This window comes from Pecten maximus, chromosome 15 (genome assembly GCF_902652985.1).
Source record: "Pecten maximus chromosome 15, xPecMax1.1, whole genome shotgun sequence".
Lineage (NCBI taxonomy): Eukaryota > Metazoa > Mollusca > Bivalvia > Pectinida > Pectinidae > Pecten > Pecten maximus.
This window is the reverse complement of record NC_047029.1, coordinates 34,919,367-34,935,196: the sequence shown is the minus strand read 5'-3', so window position 1 is coordinate 34,935,196 and position 15,830 is coordinate 34,919,367. Positions and strand designations below refer to the sequence as shown.

Genomic DNA, 15,830 nt, shown 5'->3' with positions numbered 1-15,830 from the left:
TCTACCTGTATTCTAAAGGTGGTACACTACTAGTCTACCTGTAGTCTAAATATAGTACACTACTAGTCAACCTGTAGTCTAAAGGTGGTACATTACTAGTCTACCTGTAGTCTAAAGGTGGTACACTACTAGTCTACCTGTAGTCTTAAGGTGGTACATTACTAGTCTACCTGTAGTCTAAACGTGGTACACTACTAGTCTACCTGTAGGCTAAAGGTGGTACACTACTAGTCTACCTGTAGTCTAAACATGGTACACTACTAGTCTACCTGTAGGCTAAACGTAGTACATTACTAGTCTACCTGTAGTCTAAATATAGTACACTACTAGTCTACCTGTAGTCTAAAGGTGGTACATTACTAGTCTACCTGTAGTCTAAAGGTGGTACACTACTAGTCTACCTGTAGTCTAAAGGTGGTACACTACTAGTCTACCTGTAGTCTAAAGGTGGTACACTACTAGTCTACCTGTAGTCTAAAGGTGGTACACTACTAGTCTACCTGTAGTCTAAAGGTGGTATACAACTAGTCTACCTGTAGTCTAAAGGTGGTACACTACTAGTCTACCTGTAGTCTAAACGTAGTACACTACTAGTCTACCTGTAGTCTAAAGGTGGTACACTACTAGTCTACCTGTAGTCTAAAGGTGGTACATTACTAGTCTACCTGTACTCTAAACGTAGTACACTACTAGTCTACCTGTACTCTAAACGTAGTACACTACTAGTCTACCTGTAGTCTAAACGTAGTACACTACTAGTCTACCTGTAGTCTAAACGTAGTACACTACTAGTCTACCTGTAGTCTAAACGTAGTACACTACTAGTCTACCTGTAGTCTAAACGTAGTACACTACTAGTCTACCTGTAGTCTAAAGGTGGTACATTACTAGTCTACCTGTAGTCTAAAGGTGGTACACTACTAGTCTACCTGTAGTCTAAAGGTGGTACACTACTAGTCTACCTGTAGTCTAAACGTAGTACACAACTAGTCTACCTGTAGTCTAAAAGTGGTACACTACTAGTCTACCTGTAGTCTAAAGGTGGTACGTACATTACTAGTCTACCTGTAGTCTAAACGTAATGCACAACTAGTCTACCTGTAGGCTAAACGCAGTACACTACTAGTCTACCTGTAGTCTAAACGTAATGCACAACTAGTCTACCTGTAGGCTAAACGCAGTACACTACTAGTCTACCTGTAGTCTAAACGTAATGCACAACTAGTCTACCTGTAGGCTAAACGCAGTACACTACTAGTCTACCTGTAGTCTAAACGTAATGCACAACTAGTCTACCCGAAGTCTTAACGAAGTACACTACTAGCCTACCTGTAGTCTAAACGTAATACACAACTAGTCTTCCTGATGATGACTGTAGTCTACACACAACTTGATGACTAGAGTTCACACCACGTGATAATGGTCCGGACCAGATTTCATCAAAATCCATTCAGGTGTTCAGGACAAGTAGGGATTTAAAGGATTTACATCAATTTCCCCTATTTGGCCAAGTCCTTCTGGCCCCAAAGTAGGCACAGTCTCTGTTTATACAAAATTAGATCTCTTTAGCCCAAAAATGCTGCAGATCAAATTTAATCAAATTCCATTCAGGCGTTCAAGACTAGTAGGGATTTAAAGGAAATGTTGACAGACAGATGGAAGCACAGACGGACAGACGATGGACGATGCACCATGCCACATGATCACCGGTCCTTCGGACCAGGTGAGCTAAACATATAGTGATTTACTATTAGTGACCTACCATATGTAAATATAACAAAACACCAGGATATCAATCAACATGATCATATAATTAAATTTATTATGTTGCATTAGAAATGGTTATTTACAAGGTGTCATCACAGCATCTGGAACTCTACAAAACCATGCTGTTAAACAGCACTAGTTATCAACCTCGTACAAAAATAAATCCCTTTAACATGATATAGAGATGTTTGACCCAGTCCAATCAACCAGTGGCACAGTCCTATCAGACATCAAGTGGCCAAGTTCAATCAGACACCCAGTGACACGGTCCAATCAGACACCCAGTGACACAGCCCAATCAGACACCCAGTGACACAGTCCTATCAGACACCCAGTGGCACAGTCCAATCAGACACCTAGTGGTACAGTCCAATCAGACACCCAGTGACACAGTCCTATCAGACACCCAGTGGTACAGTCCTATCAGACACCCAGTGGCACAGTCCAATCAGACACCCAGTGGTACAGTCCAATCAGACACCCAGTGACACAGTCCAATCAGACACCCAGTGGTACAGTCCAATCAGACACCCAGTGACACGGCCCAATCAGACACCCAGTGACACGGCCCAATCAGACACCCAGTGACACGGCCCAATCAGACACCCAGTGACACAGTCCAATCAGACACCCAGTGACACGGCCCAATCAGACACCCAGTGACACAGTCCAATCAGACACCCAGTGACACGGCCCAATCAGACACCTAGTGGTACAGTCCAATCAGACACCTAGTGGTACAGTCCAATCTGACACCAAGCAGCACAGTTCAATCAGACACCCAGTGGTACAGTCCAATCAGACACCTAGTGGTACAGTCCAATCTGACACCCAGTGACACAGTCCAATCAGACACCCAGTGGTACAGTCCAATCTGACACCCAGTGGTACAGTCCAATCAGACACCCAGTGGCACAGTCCAATCAGACACCTAGTGACACAGTCCAATCAGACACCTGGTGGCACAGTCCAATCAGACACCTAGTGACACAGCCCAATCAGACACCCAGTGACACGGCCCAATCAGACACCTAGTGGCACAGTCCAATCAGACACCCAGTGGTACAGTCCAATCAGACACCTAGTGGTACAGTCCAATCAGACACCTAGTGGTACACGGTCCAATCAGACACCCAGTGGCACAGTCCAATCAGACATGCAGTGGTACAGTCCAATCTGACACCAAGCGGCACAGTTCAATATTAGAACAATATTAAAGAATTAATGGAACAGTTCAATTTTAGAATAGGTGTAACAGCCCAAATCAAGAATGGAAGGAACAATCCAATTTAAAATGGGTGGAATAGTCCAATCAGACACCTGGTAGAACAGTACAATTTAAGAATGGGTGGAACAGTCCCAATTCAAAAATGGAGGGAGAAGTCCAATCTGACACTCAGTGGAACATTCTACTTCAATAATAGGAGGAACAGTTCAATCTGATAATAGGTAGAACAATATTTTTTGGTCAATACACTAAATAAGACAGATCTTTTCATAATAAATAAAATATATACATTGATTTATGAAGACAATGCATTATAATGTACCTAGGGGTCAGATTAGACTGGATGTTAAGATATTCATACGTCAGATTAAGACATGATGTTAAGACACTCAGTGGTCATATTAGACAGGATGTTCAGATACCCAGGGGCCAGATCAGACAGGATGTTCAGATACCCAGGGGCCAGATTAGACAGGATGTTCAGATACCCAGGGGCCAGATTAGACAGGATGTCAGAATAATCTGGGGTCGGATTAGACATGATGTTTAGATACCCAGGGGCCAGATTAGACAGGATGTTCAGATACCCAGGGGCCAGATTAGACAGGATGTTCAGATACCCAGGGGCCAGATTAGACAGGATGTTCAGATACCCAGGGGCCAGATTAGACAGGATGTTTAGATACCCTGGGGCCAGATTAGACAGGATGTTCAGATACCCAGGGGCCAGATTAGACAGGATGTTCAGATGCCCAGGGGCCAGATTAGACAGGATGTTCAGATACCCAGGGGCCAGATTAGACAGGATGTCAGAATAATCTGGGGTCTGATTAGACAGGATGTCAGAATAACCTGGGGTCTGATTAGACATGATGTCAGACTAATCTGGGGCCAGATTAGACATGATATCAGAAAAATCTGGGGTCAGATTAGACAGGATGTCAGAATAATCAGGTGTCAGATTAGACATAATTTCAGAATAATCTGGGGTCAGATTAGACATGATGTCAGAATAATCTGGGTTGGATTAGATAGGATGTCAGAATACTTAGGGGTCAGATTAGACAGGATATCAGAAAAATCTGGGGTCGGATTAGACAGGATGTCAGAATAATCTTGGGTCAGATTAGACATGTTCAACCTTTTCTCTCTCTCATTATGATCTAAACACTAATAATCACTTCAGACTTATCACACTAACCATAATCAACATCTCACTATCTGGAATAAAGTCAATCGTTTTGACTGTAATGAAATGGCTGATTTATGGTAATTGTATAGAGTTTTACTATTAGACCGTAGGTGTAGGTGTGAACCAGTCTGTATCACATTCTCCCTGCTGATATCTTTATCAGTGTGAACCAGTCTCAAGATCATTAGACTTACAAATAATGGAGCAAATGCTCCATAGTCCCATTATGCTCGTGTGATTCTAATTCTAAAATTAAATTTGTCATTTCAACAATTTTCAATCTCAATTATCAACAATATGCAATACAAAAAAATAATCCTAGAAACTGTAACGATCGAATACCAAAATATAATCCTAAAACTGTAACAATTAATTCAAGATCAAATAAATAATTAAAATCATGAACTTCTGGTATAGGTCTTTTGTAAGACAATATTTTAATCATATTGTACATCGAAAATTTGACAAATCCAAATAAAGAAAAAAAAAAATTACTGCTTAATCAAAACTTCTGTAGAAACAAAATTAATTGGTCTATCTTGTTGGCCACTGATGTGAGGAGCCAACAGGCTGAGGGACTTGTTTATACCTAATACATTTACTGAAACAAAACAACCAAACTCTATGTAAAAGCTGATCCATCTAACCAATTCACATGTTATCAACTGGACAAGGTGACAGGCCACATAGTTCCTTCATATAAGTAGGATGAAAGTGAGAACAATGTACGGTAATACATAATGTACATGTATGAATTAGTAAATACAAACTATGAGAAAAATGCACGAATCCAGTTCATGAAGTTTAAGAATGCCTGGATGTTGAAAACTACCATGAAGGTAGATTTTCAGCATACAACCCTCAAATGTCCACCTGAGAACTCTGGATAAAAATATTTTTGTGGTGGTTGAATATTTACATTCTAGACTGAAAAACATAGTATACAATTGTACATAGATTTAATATATTAAGTATAAGTAAGTATCAATTCAAGCTATAATATCTAACACACAAACCAAAAGCATTAATAAACACTATGTGTATAATGAACTACCAACTGTTCCCAGATGAAGATAATGATTAGAATCGACCCGCTTGTTTGGTCAGTAAAAGTCTGTTTGTTGATATCGTTCTGTAAACAGCCAGGGTCTTTAACAGACTAAAGCAAAATTCTATCTCCTCTCATTTGCAATTTCTTTTTGAAGTTTTAGCAGTTATAAGATAAACCACATGAATTTTGACCCATAAACTTGAAATTATGGTCATATAAATCCTTGTTTAAATGAAATTTTCTTTGATACAATTTTGTATTTCCTGATATCAGTATTATCTAGTTAGGAAGTTTTCTGATTTTGGATCATTTCATTTGATTTGATATATGTATATCAGTATCAAAGAAAAAGATATTAACCATTAAGAAGCAACTTTGACATTTGACTTTTTGTAACGAGACTTCTTAAATGAATTGCTATTTAGGAAGATCTGTGATTTTGGATCACTTCATTTGATTTGATTTGTACTACCAATATCAAATAAAAAGATATTAACCATTAGTAAGCAACTTTGACATTTGACTTTTTGTAACGAGACTTCTCAATTGAATTGGATCAACCTACCTCATACTCTACACTTTTAACTAATTGTGGTCTGGTACAATCTACTCATCTATTTGAATAACAGATAATTAATCAAAGATCAGATAAGGTTATCAAAACATCAAAAATATGTATTAAACAGTCAAAAAACCGTCCAGTCTAAGGTACCGATAGTCTAGTCTTTCTCGTATACACACCGATAGCATTGTTTGTACATTATATAGTAAACACAGTTCTTAGTTATCACACTGACAATATATAAATATTGCTTTAGAGTAACATGACCAACATGCGTCATCAAACGTTCGACCTCAGATAAAAACTATCTGATTATACATAAAACATTAATAAACACTTGTAACACAAGAATAAATAAATATATAAAGTTGAGAGACTTTTACTACAGCACGATCATCAATGTTAGAAAAAGACCAAAAAAAACCTATATACAGATTTATATACCGATAAAAACCTGTTATACCAGAACAGTTTAGTTCACACATGTTATCTATAGAAATCAATCTTCTCCACTACATCTGGATTAAGTAGAATCTAGTGAAATGAAATTGCTTATCCCAGGTAAACTATTATTACAACAGGTTGAGATGCATGCAGGTACATTGTCAACTAACTCTATACAACAGGGCCCAGTTGTTCAAAAGGTGATCAGGCCAATAGCAGTTTAGAAACAATTTTCATATTCTGATAAAATCATTTCCGGCAAATCTTGACAAATTCTATGAAATTCTGTAACGCTCTTCAGTCTCCTTCTTTCTACCTGCCTATTTAAAGGAAAATACATACACAGGCTTTTAAGTAAAGGAGAAATGAGATTTTCACTAATCAAGTGATTTAGATTAAGCTAATCAACTTTTGAACAACTGGGCCCAAGGCTGATAGATATATCTTGCAATACAACCTAAATGTAAGTAAAACCCAACAAATCTTTTGAACCCAGTAGAAATGTAAACGAATCACAGAGACATATTTTTGTAGTATGGCAACCCTTCACATCATCTGTGCGACGGTACACTGCATCCACCCCAACCGTTAATTGATAAATATGTTTGAAGCTAAAAGATTAAATAACCACGAGCATACTATATATGCATATACCAACAGTAGGTAATAAATTCTAAAAACAATATCTTTTGTCACTCATTCTTTCCCGCATACACACACACACATACATATAATTATATACATGATTAACAACGATGAGATTCAACGATTGCACATGGATTTGGAGGCATCAGTCTACAGCCGACAGAAGTAAACATCACTCAATATGAGCAGAAATTAAAGACGTCTAGATCTACAGCATACATGTATATACAGTAGTGTTGTTCCGTTTAAATCAAGATAATCAATGATTAGGCATTTTACCTCTGACTAGGACTAATCAATCATGTTTTTTTTGTGATCCATCATTGTTGTGTTTAATATGAAAATTTTCAGTAGCTATTGAGCCGACTTAAAAAATTAATAAATTAACAAAACTCACTGGAAAATTCTGTAATCAAAATGCACTAATAAACTTTTTTCAAAACACGGCTAGATGCCTTAAATATATCCACAATGTTAAGATTTTCCCCATTTTGGTGAATGATTTTGCAAATATTTCTATTTCTGTACATGATCGAAAAATAATCAATCAACGACTGTTTAAGAAATTGTGATAATCTATCATGAATTTTAAAGTGATTCCCACAACTGATATACAATTAAAATCCCAATCAAAGTATGGTCATTTCATAAAGCAAATCAGTTTGATGACTTGCTACCTGATTTGTGGGACTCGGATAATTTGAGTCCTGACACATGTTCCTCTGTGGGACTCACTCAAATCTTGTGTACCCTCTATATCTCTTTGTATGTGCACTCATTAAAACTTTTAGAAAATGCGTTCGGGAAAAATCCTTAAAGAATTACTAAAGACAGAAATATTATCCTTAATGTAAACAAAGCACATTTATGAGAGCAGAGCGTCTTTAGAAGTAAGTGAATGCATAAATAATTAAATGGATTATCAATGTCATAATTCATAATGGATTATGAGTGCCAACCAACTGATATATGTCTCCACACTTGTAGTGTATATGCAAACACTGGTAAGTAATCTGTATCAGTCAAAAATCATACTGGCTTGTCAATGTGGTCCCCAACCATTTAACAAAAACCGAGAAAATAAAGCAAATATCAAAATCTGTAATCCAGAAGAAATCTAACTGATCAGATGCCAACCAATATTTAGCCATAACAAATGTTGTAAATTTTTACCATCATGAACTCAGTTCCAAATGATCAGGAAAGAATGTGATTAAGAGGAAAGTGTTTCCAGGAGAACCTTTTCAAGTATAAGGACTATTATTGATGTGTGAATACCAGAATCACCAGGCCTGACAAAGAATCGCCGACTTCAGAGAATCACCAAGCCTGAAAGACAATCACCAAGCCTGACAAAGGATCACCGCCTTCACAGAAACACCAGGCATGACAGAGAATCACCGCCTTCACAGAATCACCAGACCTGACAGAGAATCACTACCTTCACAGAATCACCAAGCCTGACATAGAATCACCACTTTCACAGAAACACCAAGCCTGACAGAGGATCACCAAGCCTGACATAGAATCACCGCCTTCACAGAATCACCAAGCCTGAAAGAGAATCACCAAGCCTGACAGAGGATCACCAAGCCTGACAGAGGATCACGCCTTCACAGAAACACCAGCCTGACAGAGAATCACTGCCTTCACAGAAACACCAGCCTGACAGAGGATCACCGCCTTCACAGAAACACCAGGCCTGACAGAGAATCACTGCCTTCACAGAAACACCAGGCCTGACAAAGGATCACTACCTTCATAGAATCACCAGGCCTGACAGAGGATCATCACCTTCACAGAAACACCAGCCTGACAGAGGATCACTACCTTCACAGAATCACCAGGCCTGACAAAGGATCACTACCTTCATAGAATCACCAAGCCTGACAGAGGATCACCGCCTTCACAGAAACACCAGCCTGACAGAGGATCACTACCTTCACAGAAACACCAGCCTGACAGAGGATCATCACCTTCACAGAATCACCAGCCTGACAGAGGATCATCACCTTCACAGAATCACCAGCCTGACAGAGGATCATCACCTTCACAGAATCACCAGACCTGACAGAGAATCACCGCCTTCACAGAATCACCAGGCCTGACAAAGGATCACTACCTTCATAGAATCACCAGGCCTGACAAAGAATCACCGCCTTCACAGAATCACCAAGGCTGACAAAGGATCACTACCTTCACAGAATCAACAGGCCTGACAGAGAATCACCAAGCCTGACAGAGGATCATCACCTTCACAGAATTACCAGGCCTGACAGAGGATCACCACCTTCACAGAATCACCAGGCCTGACAGAGGATCATCACCTTCACAGAATTACCAGGCCTGACAGAGGATCATCACCTTCACAGAATCACCAAGACTGACATAGGATCACCACCTTCAGAGAATCACCAGGCCTGACAGAGAATCACTGCCTTCACAGAATCACCAAACCTGACTGAGAATCACCAGGCCTGACAGAGAATGACCAGGCCTGACAGAGAATGACCAGGCCTGACAGAGGATCATCACTTTCACAGAATCATCAGCTCTTATCTCAGCTCAGACAGAATCACCACTCTGACAGATTTATAAGCTCAAACGTCAGCTCTGCCATAACCACCGATCCAACAGAATCTTCAGCTAAGACAGAGTTGCTAAATCTAGAACTTTAGAAGAGAGTCATTATCAGTAGAGTTTGATTGAGATGACTGAGGATCACCATCAACAAAAGCCAAACATTTATATTGCTCACCAGTTTGGTAATTGTATTGGAAAAATATATTTGCTAATGAAATGATAACACTGTAACAGTATTTAGTCATCTGAAGCTGAAAACATATATGACTTTGATAATAAATGTTGGTCCATGTGATGGTGGCTGACCACTAGTAATGACAGTAGAAATGCTGATAACAAATGGATGATGCACCACCATCCTATAAGATCACAGGCACTTAGAGCCAAGTGAGCTCAAAAATATCAACAAATCATTCACTCAGTAAAACTACATGATGGTGAATGCGTAAATAAGAGACAAGCATTGTGAGGAGTTGTTAGTGTGTTCCGCTGTAGGCCTTGGTAAAACCACTGTCGGTCGCCTCATTGTATGTGGGAGGTGGATTCTGCTGAATGGGGTGGTACTTTCCCTTGAGACTGGGTAGGGCTTGCTGTCTCAGACTTGACAAAGTTAAATTGGCTTTGCTGTAATAATAATAAAAAAATATCGTACAAATTATTATGCAATTGTACATTTCAAATTTTTGCAATACAGTAATTAAGAGTTACAGAATTAATATATCATTTCGCTTCAACAGTACTCAAAAACATCAGCTTTCACAGATACAATGTTAATTTGCATCACACTATCAATCAACATTGGCGGTCAGGTGACACAGTGGTAACACTCATGCTTGGCTGGAGTTTGATTCCCTAATCGGACGTGAAAAGGTATTGGGTCACCTGCTGACCACGTGGGTTTTCCCCGGACACTCTAGCTTCCCCATCCTTATAGAAGACCCCTTGCGCAATTACATCCAGGCCAATAAGCATGATTGTTTGCAATCAACATCAAAAGTTAAATCGCCAAATGTTGCCGAGAGGGCAAGAATTGTTCATTATATTACAAGGAATTTTTTGATTTTGGGGAAATATGCTTCTCAGTATCACTCAGTATCTTTTGCGCATGCCCTTTAACAGATGATCTTTTAGTTCCAAACAGAGGAATTCACTGCTTTACTGTTCCTTAAAATGAATAGGGATTCTACAGAACGTTTAAAACATTCTCTGTCTCTATGACCATTGAACTGAGTATGGTCCCTATAGAGTTACCTACCTTGTCTGTTTTGATATTTGACATGTGTCTGTAAGCGTTGATAAGGCGACGGTCCCTGTATCTGTATTTCCACAGGCAGATACACATAAACAGCATCACCAGAAACAGCACAATTCCAAACCTGATATAAAACAATACCAAAATTACGATAAAACATATCAAAACTACGATAACACATGTAACAAACTTTTAATACAAAAGGCTCATTTGGCCTGTATCACTCATTTAGTGTTTTCCTTTTGGATGATCCTCTGCACATGTCTTTCAGTTAATCAAAAGAACTTGTTTCTGCATAACAAAGCAAACTACTGAAATGTCATGGGCCAAATTGAAAAAGGAATTACTTATATGGATTATATTACTTCTCAATGGGAAATTGGTAGCAAACACTGACAGATAAAGACTGAATTCAACAGGTTATGTAGAATCTGAGTGATACCTACCAGAAATACCAGAGCTGCCAGACTGTGTAGGATGCACAGCAAATGTTATTTCCACAGCAGTATTCTGTCTCCTTACACCTGTAATAACAAGAGTCGTAAGTTTACTTAAGTAATTACAAACATTGTCCTTCCACCTGTAACAAAATTGCAATACATGGATCCTGTTTCAGGGCATCCAGTAGGATTAAAATCTCAAGAGTCAGTGACTCTCAGCTCTGAAATCCTGAGAGTCAAAATATGAAATTCTCAAACTTGACGGTTAATCTTTTCCAAATGTTGCGTCATTGACCCAAGGTCTCTGGTTAATGGATGCCCTGTGTTTAGTGTTATACTTTTTAAAAAATCTTCAATTGAAAGAAATCAAGCATCCAGCAAGCATCAGATTGCGTTTATTGTCAACATGAATGCATCAATTTGTTTGACAGAACATATATATCTGGTTTCCTACATGTATCTATAGAGTGTTTATAGCAGAAAGTTTACATGGTGGTGTTTCAGGACAATTAATACTCGTAAACTAGCTTCTGATTGTGGACAACCACAAAATATTATAGCCATGTGAAATTTAACAACTAAACACCATATATATACTGATAGTTATATAAGAATTGTAAAATACAACGTTAGTGATTGAAATGAACCCCGCCTATTACGCCTAAAAATGAAAAGTGAAACTTTAATGTAACACTTGCTAATGAATATCTTAAGGCTCAAAACATAATTAGAGGAAGGCAATTGTGTATCTATGTCTTTGTTATTGACAGCAGCTAGCTATAGCTAGTATATAAATTTTAAAATTCTAGTCTCCGGCAAACTTCAAAATGGTTCTTCATGTAGTATATATATATCTGTATTTTAGTATTCTGGAGTATAAAACACATGCACGTGTAGTGAAATACTAAGTCAGAGTGAACTCTTCAATATGTTTTTTTGGCACATGTATGAAAGATGAAGAAATAGAGGATATCTAACAGTGTCTTCAGTAATACCAAATATATTTCACGAGTGGGGCTAATATTTTGATATTTTTCACGAGTGCGCAAAATATCAAAATATTAGCCGCACGAGTGAAATATATTTGGTATTACTGAAGACACTGTTAGATATTCTGTTTATTACATTTTTTATCAACGAAAAACCTACCCCGTATGCTAACTAGGCCTACAGCGATAATTTGTAAACAAAAAAAGTAGTTTCCCCTGTCCAGGTGCTGACATATATGTCGGGCTTTCTGATTGGTCTATTATTTTGGTATTTTCTAATCATTAATTTGATTGGTCAAATCAGCAAAAGTGATATTTTTCACTAGTGAAAAATATCATATTTTTTCACTAGTGAAAAATATCACTTTTATAGAATGAATAATTTTTTATATTTCACTGGTAAAAATGTAATAAAATGTGTTTTCCTTCTAAATCCATCAAACATATTTATGCCATGTATGGTGCACCGAAAAGACAGGAAATTTTTTTAATAGATAGCAGATCAAATAACAAATATTATTTGGAGAAAAAAATCTTTAACAGAAAAAGAAATCAATGACTCCATCTACAGAAAGTATCAACACCGGTCTGTTTTTGTTTTTAATTAGACAAATGAAATTACCGGGTACTTCAAAAAATTAATTTGGTGACCAACAACATATAGATATACTACAACATACCATAATTATTTTTGACAATTGAATATTCTGATTTCTAGATATATAATAAATGCATCCTAAAACAGATTCAAATTTAGTAAAGTTCAAGAAATCAGCATTAAAATCTACATTTAGACTTTTTATTATAACTCTGTGTCATTTTGTGGTCATGAGATTATAGATCTATGTAGAATCAATAATTGATACTTACCGGTCATTGTTACAGTAATATAACTAGAATCAATAATTGATACTTACCGGTCATTGTTACAGTAATATGCCGACACCTAAAAAATAACAATATAGTGACATTAGATACCATATATTTATTCGAAAATAAGCCCCTGCCCACAAATAAAACCTTTTGCACAAGGGAATATCTTAATTGAGAATAAGCTTCCAGGCCTGCCATGAAAACAAGTAAACTTTTAAATATGCGGTTTATGTATACACTAAGATTACACATAATTTGATGTGGTTTTGACAGGTTTGTGTTGATACATGTTAAGAATCGGTTATTATTGTTTACATGGCACTGCAAGATAAGGAGACATAGTGCAGAATAAATTCAACATCATTTTTACAGAGGCTGGTGCAATTTTTATTCAACGATCCATGTCACCCCTGTTGATTTCTTAAACAGACGTTTCATTGTTTGGTTTGGTTTATTTAGTTTAACGTCCTATTAACAGCTATTAAGGTCACTTAAGGACGGCCTCCCGTGCGTGCGACATGCATGCGTGTGGTGAGTACGTATGTGTGTTTTGGGAGGCTGCCGTATGTTCATGTTAAGTCTCCTTATGATAGGCAGGAACTTTTGCCGATTTATAGTGCTACCTCACTGAAGCATACTGCCGAAGACACCCAGCAGCACACCCCACTCGGTCACATTATACTGACAACGGGAGAACCAGTCGTCCCACTCCAAATATGCTGATCGCTAAGCAGGAGTAGCAACTACCATTTTTAAAGACTCTGGTATGTCTTGGCTAGGGGACAGATCCCAAAGCCTTCCTCACAGCGGCGAACGCTGATCAACTAACGGCCAAAAGTGAGGCTTTGTCAAGGGAGACATTAGGAAGAAGAAAGTTGTTAAGAAAGAAGAGAAAAGATAAGATCCCAAATTTAGTCGCCTCTTATGATCATGCAATGGGCCCGGGGGCAGCAGGTACAATTCTTACGCCCTACATGCAGGGCAGAGTTTCATGGTATATAGATATCTATTATAAATTTTCAGGTATGTATAACAGTCACATAGGCCTACGTATTATATTAGAAAACAATGTTAAAAGTAAGTCAACCATCTAAGACATCAATACAGGCCTTAACGAAAGTTCAATAACTTGTGTCCAATGATGCCAGTCCCTTTGTTTTCAGACAATAAGATAATGTTTTGACTTATTCGACAGACGCCATGTCAGCGGTACTTGTGAGGACAAGACAGCCCAATACTTGTTCCGGCCTTATGACTGAATCTTACAAAACTTCTTCCGGAACAATATTGGTGTCAGCACATAAGAAAATAACGGTTGTAATGCTTTGGTTGTTTGAAGATTGATAACCTGGAATATACAGCCGTATCGCCACGTTTGACACAATGCCCAAAATGTAAACAGGCTGCAAACAGGTACGATTACATTTCATAACAGGGCCGTTTACGACAAGAGTAGTTGTATAAATTCCTGCAAAATGTGTACTGAAAACCAAAATCAAGTCAGGTACAAATATACGGTGATAAAATCAGGTGATACTTACGGATTTGATGGAAAATAGTACATTAGTAAACGTTAACAGAAGTGTTTTCGTCGCCATATTGTATACCTTTGACCTGAAATAACCCAGTTACATTGGGCGAGATTGATTTGCACAAACCGCGTTATGTCGGTTCCGGTCAGACGTATGCAGGCACTACTAGGCACACGTTCCTATGGCCCAGAATTCGTATGAAAATAAGTCATTTAGGGGTTGGGTACTGGGTTTATTTTTTCATTCTGGGCTATAGAGACATGTTGAGCTCATTTGATAGAGTACAAAACATATGATACAGGAATTACGTTCAGTTTCGTATCTGCTGTATTAATTAATTAATGAAGACGAAACAAAGCTAATAGAGATGCAGACGTTTGTTTGGAAAACCTTGCCTTTATCAATTGATTGTACCTATAGCTATATTTTCTATGCGATATATAACCGATGTAGCATCACGAGTTTAGATATTCTATTGGAACATGTGCGGTCGTTCTGATCTGTACAGTATCAGATCTACAGGTACATTATTGTACTTAGTATATATATATATATAGATTCAGATTTTGACTAGAAAACCTAAATGATGACATCAGTACTTGTATTCTTCCTCACTGTGACCTGTATGTGACCCTGGTAAATACTAGCCGCAATATACCACTTGTCTACAGAGATCTTATTAGCTCGATCGGTTAATTGTAAGAAGAAAAAAAATCCAAAAATGTGGTAAGTTGTGATACTTTATTATTATTGTATTAACATTTTATGTCTGTAAACCAGAGACATATATTCCTGTTTATTTGTAATGTAAATACAGAATGTATGTGATTATGTTGTTTGATGATCAAAATGGTAGAAAAACAAAAACAGATTGTAAGACTAGTAAGCCAGAAGTCCCGTGTTCGATCCCAAGTGGAGGCAGTAGTTTAGGTTGATCATGCGTTCTGTTACATGTAGTTTTGGACAACCGATGGGAACTGTTTATGGCGACCTGCGTACAACCGGTGTGTGCAAATCAAGTTTAGCTACATGGCTGAGAGCCATACTGAAAGCCACACCGTGATTGGCTAGAATATCTGGTGCGTGTTTGCCTCCATCGTAGTGTGATATCCGGCGTAACCATTCATTAATGTTTTAAAAAGTGTTAGGCTATGTACAATACTTTGTAAATTATTGACGAACTAGATTATTGTCAGATAATCAACTTTAGATTTTTAAGGGCAAATATTTATTTACTAAAACACTTAATGTCACTGAGTGAAGGAATGATAA

The 15,830-nt window shown here is 37.9% G+C and overlaps 1 protein-coding gene and 1 long non-coding RNA gene across 2 annotated transcripts; both read right to left on the bottom strand.

Annotated features, from left to right (window-relative positions):
- Positions 1 to 1,790: 1,790 nt before the first annotated feature.
- On the bottom strand, positions 1,791 to 2,957 carry LOC117343193. The gene is made up of 2 exons (XR_004536006.1): positions 2,549 to 2,957; positions 1,791 to 2,498 (listed from the first exon to the last, which is right to left on the bottom strand). It is a non-coding gene; the product is annotated as an uncharacterized LOC117343193 (long non-coding RNA).
- Positions 2,958 to 3,927: 970 nt separating this feature from the next.
- On the bottom strand, positions 3,928 to 14,661 carry LOC117343192. The gene is made up of 5 exons (XM_033905529.1): positions 14,568 to 14,661; positions 13,071 to 13,099; positions 11,171 to 11,248; positions 10,728 to 10,848; positions 3,928 to 10,096 (listed from the first exon to the last, which is right to left on the bottom strand). Exons 1-5 carry the CDS (start codon positions 14,622 to 14,624, stop codon positions 9,995 to 9,997), a joined length of 387 nt encoding a protein of 128 aa, XP_033761420.1. The 5' UTR covers positions 14,625 to 14,661; the 3' UTR covers positions 3,928 to 9,994.
- Between the last annotated feature and the right edge of the window lie 1,169 nt (positions 14,662 to 15,830).